Here is a 25,724-nt window from a genome sequence, read left to right on the forward strand (position 1 = left end):
AGAGAATAATAAATTAGTCACGGTAAAATGGTCGTGTTTGGTGAAATAAAGAGGCAGGTAAAACAAATGAAGCAACCAATGTACACTCATGGTTTCCAAATGCAGTGGATTGGATGCATGAAGCTACAAGGGGTTGCAGATGTAGGTTTACAATCTGCAGATCTCCAGAGATGCTGCCTGAACCGCGAGGTTAATCCAGCACTTTAGTTCAGTTCAGAGATACAGCATGGAAACAGGCCCTTCGGCCCACCGAGTCCGTGACCGTCAGCGATCGCCCATACACCTAGTTCTATCCGACACACACGAAGGACAATTTACAGAAGCCAATTTACCTACAAACCTGCACGTCTTTGGAATGTGGGAGGAAACCGACGCACCCGAAGGAAATCCACGCGGTCAGGGGGAGAACGTGCAAACTCCGTACAGACAGCACCTGTACCTGGATCTCTGGCGCTGCCACGCCATGCCACCCCAACGCTGTGATGCAATATCCCCAACATTGTTGAAGCAGAGCACTTAGACATTGGCATTTTCAAAAGGTGCAAAAATCAGATTGGATTCACCGCTTTGAAAATTACCGCTGACATTTTATTAGCTTTTTGCTGAACCCCCACTTATTCTGCTTGCCTCAATAACCCATAGACTTCTGCATGGACCCAAAGTAACATTTGCTTTTCCTTCTTTACATTCGATGTTGAGTCACACAAGTTGGCCTGTTTCTCCAAGCATCAAAATGAACACACAGTAGACCTGGTGACCTTAATTATTTCAATAACAAATCATCAGTTCTCTCTCGAGGACCTCTTCACATTCAACCCAATGAAGACACCAGCGGTCTATTTATTTTTGCATTTGTTAACGTGGATAGGCAAATTATTTTCCCCGTCGGAAATTAAGATTTTGACTGAAAATAATAGTTTGTCTTAATTTTCTGCAGTTGGCGAGGGACGGAGTTTTTATTGATCATGAGTTTGTTTTTGCAGGCAGTGAGCAAAGAATGGTGACTCATGGATTAGCATGAGAGTCCCGGCTTGGTCTCTTCCGCATCACAAATGTCAACCTCGTCTTTCAAATAACAATAAAAACTTCCAGAAGTTTCATGTAAAACCTTTTCTCGTAGGGGTCCAAATGGAAGGGAAATGTTTTGAAATGTGTCCACACTCAGTCATGTGATATATTCCTTGCCCCACTCAGATTTAACAGCTATAAATATGTGCAAATGGTGATCAGTTCCCTGCTAGTCCACTCCTCGTTTGACTGCAGCATGAATTTTTTTATCAATGCGGTTAGGATCCGTGCCTTACATAGAACAATACAGCACAGGAATTGGCCCTTCAGCCCACGATACCTGTGCTGTGCATGATGCCAAGACCATCTTTATCTACCTGCACATGATCTGTATCCCTGCATGTCCATGTGATGTCCAAAAGCCTCTTAAACACCACTATCGTATCTGCCTCCACCACCACCACCCCTGGCAGCACGTTCCAGGCACCCACCACCCTCTGTATAAAAACACTAATCTCCTCTAAACTTTGTCCCTCTCACCTTAAAACCATTTGACTCATCCATCCTGGGGGAAAAGGTTGTGACTGTCTACCCTATCTTTGACTCTCACAGTGATATTTACTTCTATCGGGTCTCCCTGAACCTCTGGCGTTCCAGAGAAAACTTGGTTTCCATGTTATGGAAAGGATATCAAGGCACTGTGGTAAAAGTGAAAAAAATTACCCGAATAACAAAAGAGAGAAACACATCAGTAAAGACTGAACATTCTCTTTAAATATAAATGAAGTGGTGACTTGTGCAGGGGAGACACAGAGGGAACATATCCACTGATGGACAAGAGCCAAACCAGTAACACAAATCATTATAGATTCAGGAAAACTAGCTTACATGAGGATGACTAGGATGCATAATTTAATATCATAAGAAGTCGTTGGCATGACTAGTGTAGATAAATTCAAGAAGAAGTGTAATAAATACACAAGGGACAGAGGAACACAAGGACAGTTTGATGGGACTAAGAGAGGGTGGGCATGAGTCACAGGCGGACCTGGAATCGCAGAACCGGTTGAGAAACATCCAGTTAATTCCAAAACTCTTTCTGCAGTTTCTTCTGCAGTTGTACAGGGCTCTGGTGAGACCACATCTGGAGTATTGTATACAGTTTTGGTCTCCTAATTTGAGGAAGGACATCATTGTGATTGAGGCAGTGCAGCGTAGGTTCACGAGATTGATCCCTGGGATGGCGGGACTGTCATATGAGGAAAGATTGAAAAGACTAGGCTGGAGGTTAGAAGGATGAGGGGGGATCTTATAGAAACATATAAAATTATAAAAGGACTGGACAAGCTAGATGCAGGAAAAATGTTCCCAATGTTGGGCGAGTCCAGAACCAGGGCCACAGTCTTAGAATAAAGGGGAGGTAATTTAAGACTGAGGTGAGAAAAATCCTTTTCACCCAGAGAGTTGTGAATTTGTGGAATTCCCTGCCACAGAGGGCAGTGGAGGCCAAGTCACTGGATGGATTTAAGAGAGAGTTAGATAGAGCTCTAGGGGCTAGTGGAGTCAAGGGATATGGGGAGAAGGCAGGAACGGGGAACTGATTGGGGACGATCAGCCACGATCACATTAAATGGCCGAATGGCCTCCTCCTGCACCTATTTTCTATGTTTCTAAAATTCCTCTTCTTCACGATGTTCAATAGGTTCCTCGGGGAAGAACTGATTGGCATGTAAAGATGTGGCATAATGTAAAGAGAGGGAAAGAGAGCATCCTGACCTCCCATTCGGCCTCATTGGAAACCTTCGAAACTATCTTTCATCCGACTTTATTTTGCGCCGAACATGACACCCTTTATCCTGCACCTGTACACGGTGGACGGCTTGAATGTAACCGCGTCAAAGTGTTTCCGCTGACTGGATAGCACGCAACAAAAAAGCTTTTCACTTTACCTCAATACATGTAACTATAAACTCAATGGAAATGAATGTGATCGGCATGCTCTTCAGAGACGGACTCTGAGCAAGGAATAAAATATGAGGAACCTGCAGAGCGATCTCACCATTATGACATGCAGGCTGATAAGAGATAGTCTTGGTATCATGTTCGGCAGGCACAGGTGTTGTGGGCCGAAGGGCCTGCTCTTGTGCTGTACATTCTATGCCTAGCAGCAGAATGGCAAAAATCCCTGGCCAAGGAAGATCATGATTTGTCTCTCAGATGTCCAAGGTTTTCTGTCTTGCAAAGGTCTCATGTTTCATAGCACCATTTTAACCAGATTGATTTAAAATATAATGTTAATAGTAAGGCGATAGGGGTAGAATTAGGCCATTCGGCCCATCAAGTCAACTCCACCATTCAATCATGGCTGATCTATATCTCCCTCCTAACCCCATTCTCCTGCCTTCTCCCCATAACCTCTGACACCCGTCCTAATCAAGAATCTATCTATCTCTGCCTTAAAAATATCCATTCACTTGGCCTCCACATCCTTCTGTGGCAATGAATTCCACAGATTCACCACTCTTTGACTAAAGAAATTCCTCCTCAAGAGTTCAAGAGTTCACAAGAGTTTATTGTCCTGTGTCCCTGATAGGACAATGAAATTCTTGCTTTGCTTCAGCACAACAGAACATAGTAGGCATTGACTACAAAACACATGAATAAATAAACTGATAAAGTGCAAATAACAAATAATGGGTTATTGCTGTTCAGAGTTTTGTCCGGCCAAGGTTTAATAGCCTGACGGCTGTGGGGAAGTAGCTATTCCTGAACCTGGTCATTGCAATCTCTTTCTTAAAGGAACGTCTTTAATTCTCAGGCTATGACCTCCAGTACTAGACTCTCCCACTAGTGGAAACATCCTCCCCACATTCACGCCTGGATAAAGCCTTTCACTATTCTGTACATTTCAATGAAGTCCCCCCTCATTCTTCTAAACTCCAGCGAGTAAAGGCCCAGTGCCGACAAACGCTCATCATAGGTTAACCTGCTCATTCCTCAATGATGGATATTTGTTTGCAATAGCCAAAAAATGGTAATGTCCACATTAAAAAATATAGTGAATGCGGGATTACTTTTGAATTAAAACATAGACACAAAGTGCTGGAGTGACTCAGGCAGCATCTCTGGAGGATTTGGATATTGACCTTCCCAACCCGAAACCTAATTTACCCACGTCCTCCAGAGATACGGGCTGACCCGCTGAGTTACTCCAGCACTTTGTGTCCATTTTTTGTAAACCAGTAACAGTAAGCCCTTGGAATAAGGGACCTCTATGTAGCAAGATTTGTTTGTAGCCGATCGAGGATCGCGTTGCAGCATTCCCCCACGCCTGCCCTGGGAATCTCCCCTGGTTTAAACCCCCCCCCCCCCCCCCCATGATTCATCCTTCCCAGCCCTTGGGTGAAGCTTTACCCCACCCCCCCTCACTTGGTTACAGCGGACAATTGACAATGACACACTCCATCCTCCTCCCCTCCCCCCCCCCCCCCCATGTTCCATTATTGCAAAGGTTTATTCCATAAGCACTTCCTTGTGTCTTTATTTTTGAATGACATGCCTCCCAAGTGAGATATCCTATAGTATTGCCCGGGTTCGACACTCCAACCGTGGCCTGCGGATTTCACCATCCAGGAGCTCGCAGTCTCGGGTAGAGACCGACGTCAGGAAGCTCCAAACGACGCCGAAGGTTTTGACCAGCCCTGACCCGGGGTCCGATCGCCCGGCGCGGGGGAGCTGAGATTCCCCCCGATGCAGGAGCATGATCGCCACGACGTGGAGGGCCCGACCGCCGGTCCCGACTGCGGGAGCACAAAGAAGGGAAGAGATTGAACTTTTATTTGCCTTCTATCACAGTGAGGAATGTGGAGGAGTCACTGTGGTGGATGTTTATGTTAAAATGTATTTTCTGTGTTTTGTTGCTTTTTATTGGTATGACTGCCTGGCAAATCAAATTTCTCGTATGTTGCAAAACATACTTGGCTAATAACGTATGATATGATTATGATTGAACTGCGATGGGTTTCTTGCCCCTACAGTTCATTCTGGCAGTACGTTCGAGACTCCTACCACTGTGCTTTCTTATCTTTCCTCCAACCCTTCCACCAGTTACTTTAAGACTGATTTCCAACCCCTCCCCTCCCTTTGTCTCATAGCATTTGATTATTTGGACTGGTCTGTCTGTCAAGCCTATACATCCTTTCAGTAGCATGGCAGTAAGGTGACTATGGTGAATCCATTTTGTCCCGTGAACTCCAGAATCTGTAAGTAAATAGGGTTTCATATTTTCAAGAATTTGTCTTCAGCTCAATTTGCACCTTATTTGCTACTCGTATTGTTATTTTTTTTTTTATTAACAGCTACTCTTTTGAGAAGCAAGGAGAGGGAAGAATTACATTTCATGCTTTTCACATTTCAAACATTCCAAACATTTCCGGCATCTCACTGCAAGTTCCAGTTCAAGAAATGGTCAAATATTAATTTCCAGAGAGCGCAGCTTTAAGGTGAGAGGGGAAAGTCTAAAGGAGATGTACAGGGCAAGTTTTTCTTTTACACAGGGCGGTGGCTGCCTGGAATATGCTGCTTGTGGTGGTGATGGAGGCAGATACAACAATGGCATCCAAGAGGTTTATGGATAAGCACATGGAAATATAGGGAAAGGAGGGATATGGATGTGTAAGCTGATAAGGATTTATTGGCATATAACCATATAACAATTACAGCACGGAAACAGGCCATCTCGGCCCTTCTAGTCCGTGCCAAACACTTACTCTCACCTAGTCCCATCTACCTGCACTCAGACCATAACCCTCCATTCCTTTCCCGTCCATATAACTATCCAATTTATTTTTAAATGATAAAATCGAACCTGCCTCCACCACTTCCACTGGAAGCTCATTCCACACACAGCTACCACTCTGAGTAAAGACGTTCCCCTCATGTTACCCCTAAACTTCTGTCACTTAATTCTGAAATCATGTCCAGCACAGACATTGTGGGCCGAAGGGCCTGTTCCTATGGTGCACTGTTCTACATTCTATCAGTTTGCTTTACTACCTTCGCCTTGATCTCCATTCCCTTTGTCCTGTTTTCACACCTTACGTTTCCTTATCTATGTATCTCCCTCTCACCTGACCTCGGCACAAAGAAAAGGTCTCGTGCCGAAACGTCACCCGTTCCTTCTCTCCGGAGATGCAGCCTGTCCCGCTGAGTTACTCCAGCATTTTGTGTCTACCTTTGTTCTACATTCAAGGTTTAGTCTTTAGAGATACAGCATGGAAACAGGCCCTTCGGCCCACCGAGTCCGTGCCAAACACGATCCTACACACCAGGAACAATCTACAATGTTTACTGACGCCAATTCACTTACAATCCCGCACGTCTTGGGAATGAGGAAGGAAACCGAAGTACCTGGAGGAAGCCCACGTGGTCACAGGGAGAACATACAACCTCCATGCAAACAGCACCTGTAGTCAGGATCGAACCCGGGTCTCTGGCGCTGTGAGGCTGGGCAGCTCTCCCACTGTCCTTCCCCCTATGTTCGATGATATAATTTTACTGCATGCATCTCTGCATTGCCTACAAAACGTACGAGAGGATGTTTTAATTCCAGTGGCCACTCATATTTGTATATGTGACACTTTAAACAGCATCATCCTATATGATGTTTTGCTTCATCCTACATGCCACTATTGCTAGATCTGCGTCTGAAAAGCGAGATACACAGTGAATGCATAATTTGTGATTATTGATTGTCAAAACTTTATTTCAGATAGATCTAGCACGCAAAATTCATTAACATATTCTTCTGGCTCTACCTACCTCTCCAGACCTCCCCTCCATAACACTAACTGTGTGATGGTAGACAAAAATGCTGGAGAAACTCAGCGGGTGAGGCAGCATCTATGGAGCGAAGGAATAGGTGACGTTTCGGGTCGAGACCCTTCTTCAGTCTGTTCCTTCGCTCCATAGATGCTGCCTCACCCGCTGAGTTTCTCCAGCATTTTTGTCTACCTTCGATTTTTCCAGCACCTGCAGTTCCTTCTTACACTGTGTGATGGTGATCTGTAATGAACAAGGGTCTCGATCCAAAGTGTCACCCATTCCTTCTCTCCAGAGATGCTGGCTGACCTGCTGAGTTGCTCCACCTTCTGAGTTCGTCCTTCACACCGTATCATGAAGTCTAACATCACACAAAGAGGCCCTTCGGCCCAACTCGCCCATGCCGACCAAGATGCCCCATCTAAGTGAGTGCCACTTGACCGTATTTGGCCCATATATCCTTCGAAGACTTTCCTAGCCACGTACCTTGTCCTAGTTGTTATAGTACCTGCCTCAACTATCTCCCACGGCAGCTCCCACCACTCTCTGAGTGAGGATCGACTGGTGAAGAAGGAGAAAGAAAAATGCTTAAAAATAGATCCATTTATTTCCACCCAGTGAGGTATATACGGGGTTATTGATCAGAGTTTAGTGTGCAGACACTGAGCACAGATGAGTCACAGATCAATACTCAGTCCTTCCCACTCAGCTCCACCTACATCAGGCAGAATGCACTCACTTTAAACAACACACTTGGCATACACACGCATCACGCATTCCCAATAATATTTAGAAGCAAACAGGCCCTGCAATTCAATAGGTACTGATTTTTTTTTTGAGGTCTGCCGTGACAGATTTCACTGGGCAAGGAAATCTCCAACATTGCTTCTAAATTTCTATCAATTGGGTTTAAGAAGGAACTGCAGATGCTGGAAAACCGAAGATAGACAAAAATGCTGGAGAAACTCAGCGGGTGCAGCAGCATCTATGGAGCGAAGGAAATAGGCAACGTTTCGGGCCGAAACCCGGAAGGAAATAGGCAACGTTTCGGGCCGAAACCCGGAAGGGTTTCGGGCCGAAACCGGAAGGGTTTCGGCCCGAAACGTAGCCTATTTCCTTTGCTCCATAGATGCTGCTGCACCCGCTGAGTTTCTCCAGCATTTTTGTCTACCTTTTATCAACTGGGAATGGAGAAGTAGGGGAACTGTTTGATCAGGTCGTAAGTGATAGAAACAGAATTAGGCCATTCGGCCCATCAAGTCCACTCCACCATTCAATCACGGCTGATCTATCTCTCCCTCCTAACCCCATTCTCCTGCCTTCTCCCCATAACCTCTGACACCCGTACTAATCAAGAATCTATCTATCTCTGCCTTAGAAATATCCAATGATTTGGCCTCCACGGCCTTCTGTGGCGAAGAATTCCACAGATTCACCACCCTCTGACTAAATAAATTCCTCTTCAATTTCCTAAAGGAACGACCTTTAATTCTGATGCCGTGCCCTCTTGTCCTAGACTCTCCCGCTAGTCTTCTTCTTAGACAGCCTAAAGTTGTAAGTTAACTTGTTAGAAATATAGAAACGTAGAAAATAGGTGCAGGAGTAGGCCATTCGGCCCATCGTGCCTGCACCGCCATTCAATATGATCATGGCTGATCATCCAACTCAGTATCCTGTACCTGCCTTCTCTCCATACCCCCTGACCCCTTTAGTCACAAGGGCCACATCTAACTCCCTCTTAAATATAGCCAATGAACTGGCCTCAACTACTTTCTGTGGCAGAGAGTTCCACAGATTCACCACTCTCTGTGTAAAAAATGATTTTCTCAACTCGGTCCTAAAAGCCTTCCCTCTTATCCTTAAACTGTGACCCCCAGTTCTGGACTTCCCCAACATCTATTAGTTTGTGCACGTCGGGTTGATTGCATTAGTCGTAACAGGGTGGACCACGTGAAGGTTGCAATCTCCCACTAGTGGAAACATCAAACAGGTTGCCATTGCCAGGACAACGGGTCTTTAAGGCCAAATTAAGACAACGTTTTCTAACAACCTTGCAATTGAAGGATACAAGATGGTACAGGAAAGCTGGAGTCTCTTGTGTACTGCCTCAGTGTGGTCTACTATTCGTACAACTCTTGTATTCAAGATTGTGCCGATACATAGTAGGGTTTTTACTGAACTGTACGCAGAAAATGAATTTCACTACACACTAATCTAACAATAAAGTGCCAGTGCACCATTGAAAACACCAATCAAAAAAGTTATTATTGTAATTTTTTTTTTTTACAGTTTCTCAATCCTTAGTTAAGGGCCTGTCCCACCAGCATGCGACTGCATGTGGCTAGCGCGACCTAACGTGGTCACTTGAGCCGTACGGTCTCGCGGGGCCGGTCCCACTTCCATCGCCGGAGCCGTATTGAGTTGTGCGGGGCCGTTCCCGACATCGCGCGGGGCTCCGAAAAACTGACACTGTCCAAAAATAGGCAACGTTTCGGGCCCAAACCCTTTCGGGTACGGCAGCATCTATGCAGCGAAGGAAATAGGCAACGTTTCGGGCCGAAACCCGAAAGGGTTTCGGTCCGAAACGTTGCCTATTTCCTTCGCTCCATAGATGCTGCTGTACCCGCTGAGTTTCTCCAGCAATTTTGTCTACCTTACTAAAAGTGGTTGACACTGCCCAGTCCATCACAAGTAATCACCTCCCTGACAATTGAAGGGATCTAATGGAGGCCTTGCTTCCAGAACGCAGCCAGTGTCATCAATATGTTCTCTACCGTACACTTGTAGGAAGTTCGTAGAAACGTAGAAAAATAGGTGCAGGAGTAGGCCATTTGGCCCTTCGAGCCAGCACCGTCATTCAATATGATCATTCATGGCTGATCATCTAAAATTAGTACCCTGTTCCTGCTTTTTCTCCATTTCCCTCGATTCCTTTAGCCCCAAGAGCGATATCGAACTCTCTCTTGAAGGCGCAAGGGTATATTTATCAGCGCACAGAACCTCCTCGAGCTTCGGGGGAAGTGGAGGCATAGGTGGGCTTCCTTTATGATGCTGGAACCATACAAGATTCTCTTCACCTTCTTGAAGGCGACAATGGAACTCATCTTCAGCCAATATAGACACAAACAGCTGGAGTAACTCTGCGGCTCAGGCAGCACCTCTGGAGAGCAGGAATGGGTGACGTTTCGGGTCTGTAGTCTGAAGAAGGGTCTGGACCCAAAACGTCAGCCATTCTTTTTCTCCAGAGATGCTGCCTGCCCCGCTGAGTAACTCCAGCCTTTTGTGTTTCTCTTCAGTTTAAGCCAGCATCTGCAGTTCCTTCCTACTTCCAAGCCCAGATTCCACGCACAGAAAGTAAAGATGACTTTCCTCATGTCATTCTTGTCTCTTCCCCTTTATTTTATACTCAAGATCTTTATTCCCTGAACCTTCCACAAGGGGAGTGACCTGCCACGCTCTGAACACCCCTCGTATCATGTATTTCCATCAACTCTCCCTTCAGCCTATTTTACAAAGAAAACATCCTCTCTAATCTATCCCTTGCAACTTTAATTCCTGGTTCCAAAAAGCATTCTCTTAAATCGTTTCTTAATCTTTCCTAATGCCTTTGTATCGTTTCTGTAATGTGACAACTAGAATTGAACATAATACTTCAGTTGATGCTGGACTAATATGTTTTATAAAAACTGAGCAAGAACCACCCTGCTTCCAGACTCTGTGTCTCCATTGATAAAGCACAGAAGTGAGTGTGGTGTCAACTACCCTGCCACATTCAGTTATATTCACAAACCTACTTCTAGTTCCCGTTTTTAAAAGAGTAATCCTTCATTCTATAGAGAGACACAAAATGCTGGAGTAACTCAGCGGGGCCAGGCAGCATCTCTGGGGAGAAGGAATGGGCAATGTTTCCGGTCTCGACTGAGTTACTCCAGCATTTTGTGTCTATCTTCCGCGTAAACCAGCATCTGCAGTTCCATCCTATACACCCTTTATTCTCTATTGTGTTTATTATTATACTTCCTACCAAAACGCACCATTTGGCGTCTCTCTGCATCAAACTACACTTGTCGTGCATCAGCCGGCTAATATCCTCCTTGTTTATCTCCCTCCTTTATGCAGCTCGCGACACAGCCAAGTCTTGGGTCGTCTGGAAATTCACAACATTCTGGCTTGCGCTGAATTACTACAAATATTTATCGACCATTTTTCCCCAGTGAACACCATCCACTGCGTTAGTCCCCTGATTTACTTTGCATCCATGATATCAATACTTCTCTTGTGCCATTCATTGGAGGTTTGCTGATAAGGCTGCTTTGTGGCACCTTTACATAAGCCATCTGGAACTGTGGGACATCAACTGCAGAACACTTGTCAACTTACCGAACAGAGAAAGGCCTGGACAGAGTGGATGTGGAGATGATGTTTCTCCTGGTGGGAGAGTCTAGGACCAGAGGCCACAGCCCCACAATAAAAGGACATACCATCAGAAAGGAGATGAGGAGGAATTTCTTTTGTCAGTGGGTGGCGAATCTGTGGAATTCATTGTCACAGAAGTCTGTGGAGGCCAAGTCATTGATAATGAAGGCAGTCAGGGGTTATGGGGAGATGGCAGGAGAATTGGGTTGAGAGGGAAATTTACATCAGCCATGATTGAATTGCGGAATAGAATTGATGGGCCGAATGGCCTAATTCAGCTCCTATAACAAGAAATTTGTTACATCATTAAAACAAACTGTTATCAAATTGGTCAAACTCCGTTTGTCCTTAACATAGCCTTGCTTGCAAAGTGCTGGAGTAACTCAGCGGGTCAGGCAGCATCTGTGGAGAACATGGATAGGTGACGTTTCACAGAGTGCTGGAGTAACTCAGCGGGTCAGGCAGCATCTGTGGAGAAAATGGATAGGTGATGTTTCACAGAGTGCTGGAGTAACTCAGCGGGTCAGGCAGCATCATTGGAGAAAATGGATAGGTGATGTTTCACAGAGTGCTGGAGTAACTCAGCGGGTCAGGCAGTATCTCTGGAGAACATGGATAGGTGACGTTTCACAGAGTGCTGGAGTAACTCAGCGGGTCAGGCAGTATCTCTGGAGAACATGGATAGTTGACGTTTTGGGTTGGGGCCGTTCTTCAGGGAGAGTGGAAAGAAAGCTGCAAGAGAGATGGGGCAGGGCAAAGCCTGGCAGCTTAAAGGCTGACACGGGTGAGGGAGATTATTTGACAGGCAGATAGTTGGATGACGGCCTGGGGTGTAAAGAGGGAAGGCGTGTGACAAAAGGATTGAAGAGTTGCAAGTTGTGAAGCTAGAGGAAGGAATGTAGGTGCAAGGTGAGAGTGAGGGGGGGGGGGGAAGTAGTTGCAAGTCCAGGTGTGGTACGGGGGGGGGGGGGAGGGGGGGAGATGAAGGGGGCTGGGGTGAATATAATGGGGGAAGAAAAGGAGAGGGGGATAGTGTTATGTAGCTACCTAAACAATGTACCAGAGCATTGATTTCTCCATTACTATTGACCTTTGTCCAACCATAGCGTTGTTAGTATCCATGTTATGAATTTCTGTTTCCTTTAGGAACCAAGCCTTCGATTTAAAAGACTGTTTGGACACAAGTAAAGAGCTGGAGTAACTCAGGGGGCTTGGAGAAGGTGGACAGGTGACGATTTAGGGCAGTATCCTTCTTCAGAGTTCAGTGTGACGGAGGGTCCCAACCCGGAAACGTCACCTATCCATGTTCTGCAGAGATGCTGTCTGACCCGCTGAGTTACCCCGGCACTTTTTCACACAGAGAGTGGTGAGTCTGTGGAATTCTCTGCCTCAGAGGGCGGTGGAGGCCGGTTCTCTGGATGATTTCAAGAGAGCAAGATAGGGCTCTTAAAGATAGCGGAGTCAGGGGATATGGGCAGAAGGCAGGAACGGGGCACTGATTGGGGATGATCAGCCAGGATCATATTGAATGGTGGTGCTGGCTCGAAGGGCCGAATGGCCTACGCCTGCTCCTATTCTGCAGTTGTACAGAGCCCTAGTGAGACTACACCTGGAGTATTGTGTGCAGTTTTGGTCCCCTAATTTGAGGAAGGACATTCTTGCTATTGAGGGAATGCAGCGTAGGTTTACAAGGTTAATTCCTGGGATGGCGGGACTGTCATATGCTGAGAGAATGGAGCAGCTGGGCTTGTACGCTCTGGAATTTAGAAGGATGAGAGGATATCTCATTGAAACATATAAGATTGTTAAGGGCTTGGACATGCTAGAGGCAGGAAACATGTTCCCGATGTTGGGGGAGTCCAGAACCAGGGGCCACAGTTTAAGAATAAGGAGTAAGCCATTTAGAACGGAGACGAGGAAACACTTTTTCTCACAGAGAGTTGTGAGTCTGTGGAATTCTCTGCCTCAGAGGGCGGTGGAGGCCGGTTCTCTGGATGCTATCAAGAGAGAGCTAGATAGGGCTCTTAAAAATAGCGGAGTCAGGGGATATGGGGAGAAGGCAGGAACGCGGTACTGATTGGGGATGATCAGCCATGATCACATTGAATGGCGGTGCTGGCTCGAAGAGCCGAATGGCCTACTCCTGCACCTGTTGTCTATTGTTACTTCATCTTTTTAAAATAATATTTTGCCACACCTCTCAGCTAATAGTCTGTGGAACCCATTTGTAAGCTTTTTCTCCCCGAGTTAAATAATCTATAAACTTTCAAAAATCACATCTAAATTTCTCACCTTTATATTTGAATTTCGTATCACTGACCATGAGGTAATATTCTTATTTATTAGTTGTTTCATTACAGTTTACAAAGATTCCAGCAAATCAAATTTCATCATGCATTCCTTCATCGGCTCAGTTTTCATGGTTTGATGTGTGGGAAGGAACTGCAGACGCTGGTTTACACCGAAGGTAGACACAAAATGCTGGAGTAACTCAGCGGGACAGGCAGCATCTCTGGAGTGAAGGAATGGGTGACGTTTCGGGTCAGAACCCTTCTTCAGACTGGGATTCAGGGAGAGGGAGATAGAGACATGATACGGGTAAGGTTCATAGTTTAATGGCAGCTCGGAGCTTTGCCGACCGCCCGCGAGGATTTGCCTGGATTTCCTCCGAGTCGGGAGTTAATACTTTCTTCTGGATGCTTGACCAGACCAAAGCTTTCATCTGCGGGAGGCAGGTTCCAACATTATCCTTCTCCTTCCTAAGTCCTTGCCGGATCTTCTGCCTTGCGCTTAGGTTGGGGCTTTCGGAAAAATCGATGTTGTGCAGGAAACGTTTGACCACGCGGTCCTCGAGCGAGTGGAACGTCAATGCGACCAGGCAGCCGCGGGCTTTCAGGAACGTGTCGGCTGCCTTCAGCCCTTGGAGTAATTCATTCAATTCGTCGTTGACGAAGATTCGCAGAGCCTGGAAGGTTTTGGTCGCCACGTGTGCCGAGCGTTGAAGCTGGTCTTTACGTGCGTACGTTGCTGCACCTGGAAATGCCCCTGACAAACCAAGCACAAAATAAAGTTTCATGAACGTTTTTCTCCCCCCAAAAGATTTCCACCACAGTATCGAACCCAATAAGCGAGTCATCAAATGACACAATCTGTAGCCTCCTGTTGCTCTGGTATTTTATTTAATTCACATGTTTAATCGATAATGGTTTATTATTAATGTTTAATGTTTTATGTGTCATTCCTAACTGTCACTGTGTGTCATGTTGTCACTTGCGTGCGGAGCACCAGAGCAAATTCCTTGTATGTGAATACTTGGCCAATAAACTTATTCATTCAAGTGCGTCATCAAATGACAGGACGGAGAGCCGCCGCCCACCGACCGCATTGTATTCGGCGAAACAGGGCGGTCCACGTGAAGGTCACAATCTTCCACCCCAGAGAGCTGGTGTGCGAGGCAACTCATGGACAGCGTTTACATTCCTCTAGTATTTGTTCATGTAAATATAGTGAACCTAAAGCAAAATGCTATTAGTGCTTGAAATATGGATATCAAAACAGTACATGTTGGAAATACTCAGCAGGTCAGGCAGCTTTTTTGGAGACAGATTGACAATTTACTATGATAACCTTTCATTATCTGATCCTTACGGATTTTCAGCATTTTCCATTCACATGACAGCAAAAATAAACTTTTCCATAAAATCTTTCTATTAAAAATATATAGGGGAACAAAGTATGTAATATGTGATGTAAAAAAAAAGATCTTTATTTTACAAAGTTAAATTAAATATCTTGCACATGCGGCAAAATGAATATATTGCACATATTGGTACATGGATAGGAAAGGTTTAGAGGGATATGGACCAAACACGGGCAGGTGTGACTAGCGTGGATGGGACATTTGGTCTGCATGGACAAGTTGGGCAGAAGTACATCTTTCTGCATTGCTTGGCTTTATAATTCTACTAGACTAAGTGGGCTGGTCCTCCAACGCAATATTCCACCTCTCCACCAATTCCAATATTGGTGGCCAGTGGGGGGGGGTTTCTGGAGCGCTAGTATGGGTGTTGTGCGCTGAAGGGACTGATTTTCCAGAGGGCTAGTATGGATATTGTGGGCCGAATGGATTCCTGGGCTGCCGGCTCAGTCACTCAAGCCTGTTGTGCTGGCAGCTCACTCACAGAAGGTGGGCTCGCAGTTGACTTACGGCTAATCCTTGAAATTCCATTTCAAGCAGGGTGCAAGGGCACCAAATTCAAGTGCAGTTTCATACCATTTCAAGCAGGGTGCAAGGCCACTAAAGACAGCGAGTCGTGACCTCTCCCTCCTCCATCTTGCAGAGACTAAGCCACGCCCACACTTCCGGGTTTTATAGTTCCTCCACCTCCCATGAGAAGGGGTGTGGCCTTCATGGCGTGATTGACAGGAGAGAGAATCTCAACATTTTTTAAACACTAATAACTCTTTTATTTTTCATCCTCGGCACCTGATGAGCGAAGGGAGACTGAGTAAGATGGCCAAAAATCACAGCCGTACGTGGTAGCGTTTTTTCTAAAATCAATATAAAGCGCAAACAAGAAGTGGTCAAGATCAGACTTATAATTATATAGGTGGCAAGGCAGCTCTAATTGGTCAAGGCAGCTCTAATTGGTCAAGGCAGCTCTAATTACGCAAGGCGGCTTGCTTTTTAGCACTTTCAAAACCAAAGGCAACACAGCTTGCTTTAGCACTTTCAAACCAAAACACACTTTTGCATTTTCGAAATACATTTTCAAACCACATTAACATAGAAACATAGAAAATAGGTGCAGGAGGAGGCTATTCGGCCCTTCGAGCCAGCACCGCCATTCATTGTGGTCATGGCTGATCGTCCCCTATCAATAACCCATGCCTGCCTTCTCCCCATATCCCTTGATTCCACTAACCCCTAGCGCTCTATCTAACTCCCTCTTAAATCAATCCAGTGACTTGGCCTCCACTGCCCTCTGTGGCAGGGAATTCCATAAATTCACAACTCTCTGGGTGAAAAAGTTTTTTCTCACCTCAGTCTTAAATGACCTCCCCTTTATTCTAAAACTGTGGCCCCTGGTTCTGGACTGGCCCAACATTGGGAACATTTTTCCTGCATCTAGCTTGTCCAGTCCTTTTATAAGTTTCTATAAGATACCCCTCATCCTTCTAAATTCCAGTTAATACAAGCCTAGTCTTTTCAATCTTTCCTCATATGGCAGTCCTGCCATCCCAGGGATCAATCTCGTGAACCTACGCTGCACTGCCTCAATCACAAGGATGTCCTTCCTCAAATCAGGAGACCAAAACTACACACAACACTCCAGATGTGGTCTCACCAGAGCCCGATACAAGGGCACTGACAGGTCAGTAAAACCACTCACAGTTTCGTAGACATGTGTTCAGTGTTATTCACTGCTCAGACTGAGAATTGCGACCTCTCGCTCCTCCATCTTGCAGAGAACTGAGGCACCTCCACACTTCCGGGTTTTATAGTCCCTCTGGAAGGGGTGTGGCCTTCAAGAGAGTGAATCTCAATATTTTGTAAACACTAATAACTCTTTTATTTTTCATAGATGGGAAAAACCCTCTTGTTCTGCACAGCGGAGGGAGACTCTGAGTAATATGGCCAAAAATCACAGCCGGAAGTGGCAGCGTTTTTTCTAAATTCAATATACAGAACAACCGGAACTGGTCAAGATCAGACTTTTAGTAATATAGATGACACAGTCATAACAAACCTCAGTATATATTAGGTAGACAAAAATGCAGGAGAAACTCAGCGGGTGAGGCAGCATCCATGGAGCAAAGGAATAGGTGACGTTTCGGGTCGAGACTCGAAACGTCACCTATTCATTCACTCCATGGATGCTGCCTCACCCGCTGAGTTTCTCCAGCATTTTTGTCTACCTCAGAATATATTAGGTTCAACAAGTTTCATCACTCTGATCATGATAGTGTTCTTGTCGAGACAGGGAACAGCAGATGCTGGTTTACAAAAAAAGGCACAAAGTGCTGGAGTACTTCATCAGTTAGGACTCTTCTTCAGTCTGAGGAAGCATCACCTATCCATGATCTCTGCCTGACCCGCTGATTTACTCCAGCACTCTGTGAAACGTCACCTATCCATGTTCTCCACAGATGCTGCCTGACCCGCTGAGTTACTCCGGCACTCTGTGAAACGTCACCTATCCATGTTCTCCACAGATGCTGCCTGACCCGCTGAGTTACTCCGGCACTCTGTGAAACGTCACCTATCCATGTTCTCCACAGATGCTGCCTGACCCGCTGAATTATTCCAGCACTTTGTGTCATTTTATAGTAATATTCTTGCTGTTCCAACAGCCATTAATTTCCTGTCGACAGGCAAGGTTGAGATGCCAAATGCGGATTATTACGAGCAATTTTACTCTCTGTGATAGCTCACTGCAATGAGACATATAACACACTCATTATTATGACTGGCAGGAACTGAATCAGATAAAACACAATGACTGACTGGATAAGAAACTCACTGAAAATACTACGTTTGACAAAACCACTCATTCTTTTGCAGTGTATCATTAGGTACTGATCAACTGAATAAAATGAAACACATCAGCTCCTTGAAACATCTTGAAGAGTCGGGAGATTTTTTATTCTGTAATTTAATAACTAGTCCTTTTTTTCTTGCAGCTTCCTTTCAGCACAAGAGGCCACTCAGCCTCTCAGTATAATCCTATCCCCCAATAATTTTGCTGCAACATCTTCTTTCTTACTGGGTAGGAAGGAACTGCAGATGCTGGTTTAATCCGAAGATAGACACAGAGTGCTGGAGTAACTCAGCGGGACGGGCAGCATCTCTGGAGAGAAGGAATGGGTGACTTTTGGGTCGATCCGAAACGTCACCCATTCCTACTCTCCAGAGATGCTGCCTGTCCCGCTGAGTTACTCCAGCTTTTTGTGTCTATCTTCTTTCTTTTAGTTTAGTTTAGAGATACAACGCAGAAACAGGCCCTTCGGCCCACCGGCTCCGCTCCGACCAGCGATTAACCCCGCACAGTAACACTATCGTACACACAATAGGGACAATTTTTGACCGAGCCAATTTGCCTACATACCTGTACGTACATACTGCCTTTGGAGCGTGGGAGGAAACCGAAGATCTCATGGAAAGATACAAACTCTGTACAGCCAGCAGCCGTAGTTGGGATTAAACGATTGCAAGTGCTGTAAGGCAGCAACTCTACCACTGCGTCACCATGTCGCCCAGTATCTTACTGATACTCTGATTTTTCCTCATCAGCCAGTTGCCCTGGGGATAATTGACGTTAGCCAATTTACCAAACCCCCTGCGTGCCCCTGAGATGTGGGTGGAAGCCTGAGCACCCAGGAGGAACTTAACTATGAAAGGATAAAAAAAGAACAAAACTAAAAAAAATAGTATCTCGACCAGCTAGATGACAACAGGGGGCTATTGGAAGATGATGGGATTGGTCAAACATTTCTAACTCTGCAATTAAGTCATGAAGGTCTGATAAACGGATGACCTTTGTCGTGCAGATAGACACAAAATGCTGGAGTAACTCAGCGGGTCAGGCAGCATCTCTGGAGAGACGGAATGGGTGACGTTTCAGGTGGAGGAAAAGGAAAAGGGAAACGAGAGGTATGTAGATAGATATAGAACAATTGAATGAAAGATATGCAAAAAAGTAATGATGATAAAGGAAACAGGTTTGTTGGGTGAGAACGAGAAGCTGGTGCGACTTGGTTGGGGGAGGGATAGAGAGAGAGAGAGAGAGAGAGAGAGAGGGAATGCCGGGGTAACTTGAAGTTAGAGAAATCAATCTTCATACCACTAGGCTGTAAGCTGCCCAAGCAACTTTTGTCATGTCAGTTAATGTTTTAGGTTTATTATCATCACGTGTACCGAAATGGTGAAAATCTTTGTTTTGCATGCTATCCAAACATATCACATATACCATACATAGAACTTAGATACAATCAAGTCAAACTCAAGTACAACAGGTAGAGTAAAAGGGATGATACAGAGTGCAGTTGGAGTCCTGCAGTCATACAGCAGAGAAACAGGCCCTTCAGCCCAACTTGGCCATGCCACCAAAGTTGTCCTACCTGCCCTCCTTTGGCCCATATCCCTCTAAACATTTGACAGTTGTGAAAGCCTATTCTGGAACCGCAGTCGGGTGGAAATTTGACTTCAAACAAAAGTTAAGTTGTTTGAAGGAAGATAACTTAAGTATTTCTGTAAAATCTAAAACTGCAGCTGATCTCAGGAAACCTCACTAATCCATAAAAGGAATAAAGAAAACTGTTTGACATTCCTTGTCCCTTTAGACTGGGTCCACTCAATAGGTTAAATTACTGCACCATTATAGCTGTAATTTGCTTTGCTCTGTAGTCTGAAACACTCAAATCTCCCAAGTAGCTAAAAACGGTACCTTCTAAAAGATTAATTCAGTCCAGAGAGGAATGTTTAGGTATTCTGGCGTAGAACCGACAGAGCCCTTTGTGTAAAATTTCAAAAATGATCAATGTCTTGACGTGGTTCACCAATGCTTTTTGGGGTATTGAGAGCAGTCGGGTTATTAAATCCGACAGCCATGCTATAGGCTTGCCGTGGGATCCATTAAATATTTCAAAATCATTTCTATCATTTAAACACAAGATTAAAAAATGTTAAGGATAACACATTTAACATTCCACAAGCTGGCCATGGCCTTGGTCGAGTCCCACCACATGCTTCCCCCCCCCCCCTCTCCCATCTCTGGATCATTAGCATTAGTCAGTGCCACAAGGCATCTGTTGGGTTTGAAGTTGACTGAATTGAAATTCAATGAATTCTATGAAGAATAATTAAAATGTGAAAAACAGTCACATGTTCCCATTTTTTGTTCTACAACTTAGAAAAATGACATGTACAGTACCCCACTGAAATCGTTTATCAGTAGAACCATAAAACATTTGGATATAAATTGAATTTACGCATTTCATCTGGTTTCAATCTAAATCCTGCATCATTTGTGAGGGTCGGGATTTTTGCTGTCAAATCTTCCACAGATGTTTCTAAGCTGCACCCCAGAACCAACAGGAGAATTACTTACCAAATCGGTCACAATCTCAGAGGTGATTTTATTGTCTCCCACTATGAGATATGGATATTTTAAAGGCAGAGATAGATAGATTCGTGATCAGTACGGGTGTCAGGGGTTATGGAGAGAAGGTAGGAGAATGGGGCTAGGAAAGAGAGATAGATCAGCCATGATTGAATGGCAGAGTAGACTCGATGGGCCGAACGGCCTAATTCTGCTCCTCGAACGTATTAACTTATTACCAGTCTAAAATAGCCAAAATATTGAATGTTCGGTCATAGAGTGATAAAGTGATAGAATGTGGAAACAGGCCCTTCGGCCCAACTAGCCCACAATGGCCAACATGTCCCAGCTACACTAGTCCCACCTGCCTGTGTTTGGTCCATAACCCTCCAAACCTATCCTATCCATGTACCTGTCTAACTGCTTCTTAAACGTTGGGATAGTCCCAGCCTCAACTACCTCCTCTGGCAGCTTGTTCCATACACCCCACCACCCTTTGTGTGTAAAAGTTACCCCTCAGATTCCTATTAAATCTATTCCCCTTCACCTTGAACCTGTGTCCTCTGGTCCTCGATTCCCCTACTCTGGGCAAGAGAGCTGTTATAACATAGCTTAGAAATCATGAACTCTTGCCAACCGAGGGCAGCGGAATTACAGGTATTTGAATACTGGGAACCCAACATTCCGCCACTGGTTCTGGGAAGAATTACTCATTGCGATAAAACGAAGTATTGATTGAAAGACAGCCATAGACACGGCATGATTCATGTTCAACTGTGAATATTGATTCAGTTCCCTCCATCTTTCGCAGCTCAGTAAAGCCCATGAGGCCATGTGATGACGGCATAACGCAGAGCTGATTAAGAACAGAAGCAAATAAAGAAAGGACACAGAGTGCTGGAGTAACTCAGCGGGTCAGGCAGCATCTGTGAAGAAACATAGAAACATAGAAAATAGGTGCAGGAGTAGGCCATTCGGCCCTTCGTACCTGCACCACCATTCAATATGATCATGGCTGATCATCCAACTCAGTATCCCATCCCTGCCTTCTCTCCATACCCCCTGATCCCTTTAGCCACAAGGGCCACATCTAACTCCCTCTTAAATATAGCCAATGAGCTGGCCTCAACTACCTTCTGTGGCAGAGAATTCCACAGATTCACCACTCTCTGTGTGAAAAATGTTTTTCTCATCTCGGTCCTAAAAGACTTCCCCCTTATCCTTAAACTGTGACCCCTTGTTCTGGACTTCCCCAACATCGGGAACAATCTTCCTGGATCTAGCCTGTCCAACCCCTTAAGAATTTTGTAAGTTTCTATAAGATCCCCCCTCAATCTTCTAAATTCTAGTGAGTACAAGCCGAGTCTATCCAGTCTTTCTTCATATGAAAGTCCTGCCATCCCAGGAATCAGAACATGGATAGGTGATGTTTCGGGTCGAGACCCTTCTTCAGACAGGCAAGGTTGCTAGGGCTGATCATACTCATTGTGTCGTAGACCCTTTGACCCAGCTCATCCGTTCCGACCAAGATGTCCCATCTAAGCTCGCCCCACCTGCCTGCATTTGGCCCATATCCCTCTAAACCTTTCCTATCCATGTACCTATTAAACAGTAAATGCCTTTTAAATGCTGTTACACCTTTCAATAATTGTGCTTTATGGAAAAAGATCAATGACTCTGATTAAACTATAGCAAACACTAAAATGAAAGGATTCTGTAAAAGTAGTGAGCCTTTTTGCAAAACATCTGTTTTCCATTTCAAAATAAAATGAGCATAAAGGTTAGCAGGTAGACAAAAATGCTAGATAGGTCTCGACCCGAAACATCGCCTATTCCTTCGCTCCATAGATGCTGCCTCACCCGCTGAGTTTCTCCAGCATTTTTGTCTACCTTGGATTTTTCCAGCATCTGCAGTTCTTTCTTAAACATGAAGGTTAGCAGGATATGTTTCAGCACAGTAATTTACCTGGCATTCCATCACATTTCTTTACCTATAATTTGTAGGGTTGCCACTGAGAATGTTCTACAAATGTTCCAGTCTGAATGATCACTTAAAGCTGGCCCAGAACATATGTTTTTACCACAAACAGTTTGTCTGGCTTGAGGATTACTCTCTCTTTTCACATTAACCACTTCTCGGTGAGCAAAGACTTGCTTGGCTTGAAGAATATTGCCCCTATCACACAGACCAGACTTCCTACCATCGATTCCATCTATACTTCACGTTGCCTCAAAAAGCGGCCAGCATAATCAAAGACTTGTCCCACCCCGGACATTCCTTCTTCTCCCTGCTCCCTTACAGCAGAAGGTTCAGAAGTTTGAGAGTGCACACCACCAGACTCGGGAACAGCTTCTTCCCCTCTGTAACAGAGTCCTGAAACACCCACCCGTAAGCTAGGGTGGGGTCAAGGAAGGAAAGAGCGTTCACTTCACGGCCCTGTTTCCACCAATCTTTCCACCACCACGCACAAGAAGCGACAAGACAAGACACCATTGTATGCAGATGCCGGGAAGTGTGTTCAGCTCTGGCTGAACAACTTCTAATCTTATGCGTGGACTCCATAAGAAGAAGATAAGCTAGGGTACCGTTATTCACATTGGGCTTTGGGAGATGGTCTTGGAGGGGAGGATGCTCCTCAAACTGCAGAGGATCCTGGACAATACAGCTCACCCCCTCCATGACACACTGGTCAACCTGAGGAGCACCTTCAGCAACAGACTGGTCCCACCAGTACAGAACGCCACAGGAGATCCTTCTTCCCTGTGGCTATCAAACTGGACAACTCCTCCCCCTTCTGTCGTGGGGTAGACTGAGACTGACTCCCCCCCCCCCCCCCCCCCATACACCCCACCTTCCAATCTTTGCACCCCCCCCCCCAATCCTTTCCACTCGTCACTTTAATTTCATGTTTCATGTATATTTTGTGTTTTATGACTGTCGGGAGATCAATTTCCCTCCTGGGATAAATAAAGTTCTAGTGTATCGTCTAAGAAACTGATGCTCCACGATGCTGAGTTCCCCCCTAAAAAGGGTCTCGACCCGAAACATCACCCATACCTTCTCTCCAGAGATGCTGCCTGTCCCGCTGAGGTACTCCAGCTTTTTGTGTCTATCCATTGGAAACAATCCCTACTTCACAAGCTACATATATATGGAGTACCTACTGGTACAAGATGGGAGTGACTGATGCAAATAAAATCTACGCTTATTTAGACGTTCAGTGTTGTCGCGCTAACAGACGTAATCGTTTGTACTCCTGTTGGAAAAGTCAATACCAGGGCTCTGTGAACTCCTACTCAAATTGAATAAAATACTTGAGGAGCCGCAGAATTGAGTGTTACCGTCCAAAGCCGTGAAGCTCATTAATCCCCATTTTATATCACTCTAGAGTTCTCAATATAACATATAACAATTACAGCATGGAAACAGGCCAGCTCGGCCCTTCTAGTCCGTGCCGAACACTTACTCTCGCCTAGTCCCATCTACCTGCACTCAGACCATAACCCTCCATTCCTTTCCCGTCCATATACCTATCCAACTTATTTTTAAATGTTAAAATCGAACCTGCCTCCACCACTTCCACTGGAAGCTCATTCCACACAGCTACCACTCTCTGAGTAAAGTTCCCCCTCATGTTACCCCTAAACATTTGTCCCTTAATTCTCAAATCATGTCCTCTTGTTTGAATCTTCCCTACTCTCAATGGAAAAAGCTAATCCACGTCAACTCTGTCTATCCCTCTCATAGTTTTAAAGACCTCTATCAAGTTCCCCCTTAACCTTCTGCGCTCCAAAGAATAAAGACCTATCTTATTCAACCTTTCTCTGTAACTTAGGTGCTGAAACCCAGGCAACATTCTAGTAAATCTCCTCTGTACTCTCTATTTTGTTGACATCTTTCCTATAATGTCAATAGCAGGGGAAATTGTCTTAAAGTTTGATCTTGAATCAGGGAACAAATTCACTCTACTTGCTCTCTATCAGATTATTAAATGGATTGAATGAAACGAGTGCACTGTGGCTATGCTGTTCAACAGTGCAGCTCTCTCTCTCTCTCTCTCTCTCTCTGCTGGTTCACATCTCATGATAAAGTGACTCACATGGAACCTCATCTTAATATAACTGATTGTTCCAATGAGAAGACAAGAGAGGAGAACCAGGCGAGAAAATAAAAAGATGAGGAGCTATGGGAAAGTTTCTACAAGAAGACATTTACTTCCCAGTTACAAGTGGCAGCGTCTTGCAGTTACTCTATGGTTGATGACTCATAGAAGCTACCTAGAGATTTAATGACACTGTTTGAATCAGTTCTCCTTCAGAACTTGTAAACAAAATGTTTGGACATATGGCATTGTCATAAATATTCACCAAAACACACGGCATCTGATGTGCTTTTCTATCATATGAATGTTAGCTGAATATCTAACCATCTTCCCAATGAAGGGCCAGTTCTACATGCATGTGTTTATATTGCAGACTGTAAATAGATAGCTAACTTCATAGATGCACTGTGTGGAGGAAGGAACTGCTGATGTTTGTTTAAATCGAAGATAGAAACAAAATACTGGGGTAACTCAGCGGGACAGGCAGCATCTCTGGGTGAAGTTTTGGGTCAAGAATGAGACTGAAGATGGGTCTCGGCCTGAAACGTCCCCCATTCCTTCTCTTCATTAGTTTCACTCTTATTCTCATGCTTTCAAATTTCATGACAGATTTCATATCAGTTTACAAGTGACAGCAAACGCTGCGACTATTAGGCACAGCATGCACGTCCTGTTGTCAAATTATGTGTTGTGATAATCCACAATGAATGATTCAGGTACAAATCCAAGACAGTAATATAGTGGGCTATATATTGGCTCTATAGTGGGGGGGGGGGGGGAGCTGTATTGGACAATATAGCTCACCCCCCTCCAAGACACACTGGTCAACCTAAGGAGCACCTTCAGCAATAGACTGGTCCCACCAAGATGCAGCACAGAACGTCACAGGAGATCCTTCTTCCCTGTGGCCATCAAACTGTACAACTCCTCCCCCTTCTGTCATGGGGTAGACTGACTCCCCTTCCCCAAATCTTTGGACATCCCCAATCCTGGACTTCCCACTCGTCATTTTAATTTCATGTTCCATGTATCTTGTTGTGTTTTATGACTTTGGAAATCTTCAAGTAATGCACAGGGAAGATTAAAGTTATATAAGATTTAACCGTGACTTTTCCAGTTAGAAAAAAATACTGAAAAGTCTGTGAGATTTTCTAAGCAGACAAAATAGTGCCAGGCTTCCATAGAGGATTCTTATCGATTCCATTGTCGCCTAACATCGACAAGCTTGTGCATGAATAGCAAAGGATCACACAGCCTGTGAAGCACTGGACTCATG

The 25,724-nt window shown here is 45.0% G+C and overlaps 1 protein-coding gene across 1 annotated transcript in view; it reads right to left on the reverse strand.

The window, feature by feature from the left end:
- Positions 1-13,564: 13,564 nt before the first annotated feature.
- The window catches only part of mettl15 (methyltransferase like 15), a 48,877-nt gene continuing 36,717 nt past the window's right edge, over positions 13,565-25,724 (reverse strand). The window contains exon 5 of the mRNA XM_033038623.1: positions 13,565-14,289. Coding sequence (XP_032894514.1) covers positions 13,850-14,289 — 440 coding nt within the window. The 3' untranslated portion in view covers positions 13,565-13,849. The remainder of the gene's footprint in view (positions 14,290-25,724) is intronic.

This window comes from Amblyraja radiata, chromosome 20 (genome assembly GCF_010909765.2).
Source record: "Amblyraja radiata isolate CabotCenter1 chromosome 20, sAmbRad1.1.pri, whole genome shotgun sequence".
Taxonomy (NCBI): Eukaryota; Metazoa; Chordata; class Chondrichthyes; order Rajiformes; family Rajidae; genus Amblyraja; species Amblyraja radiata.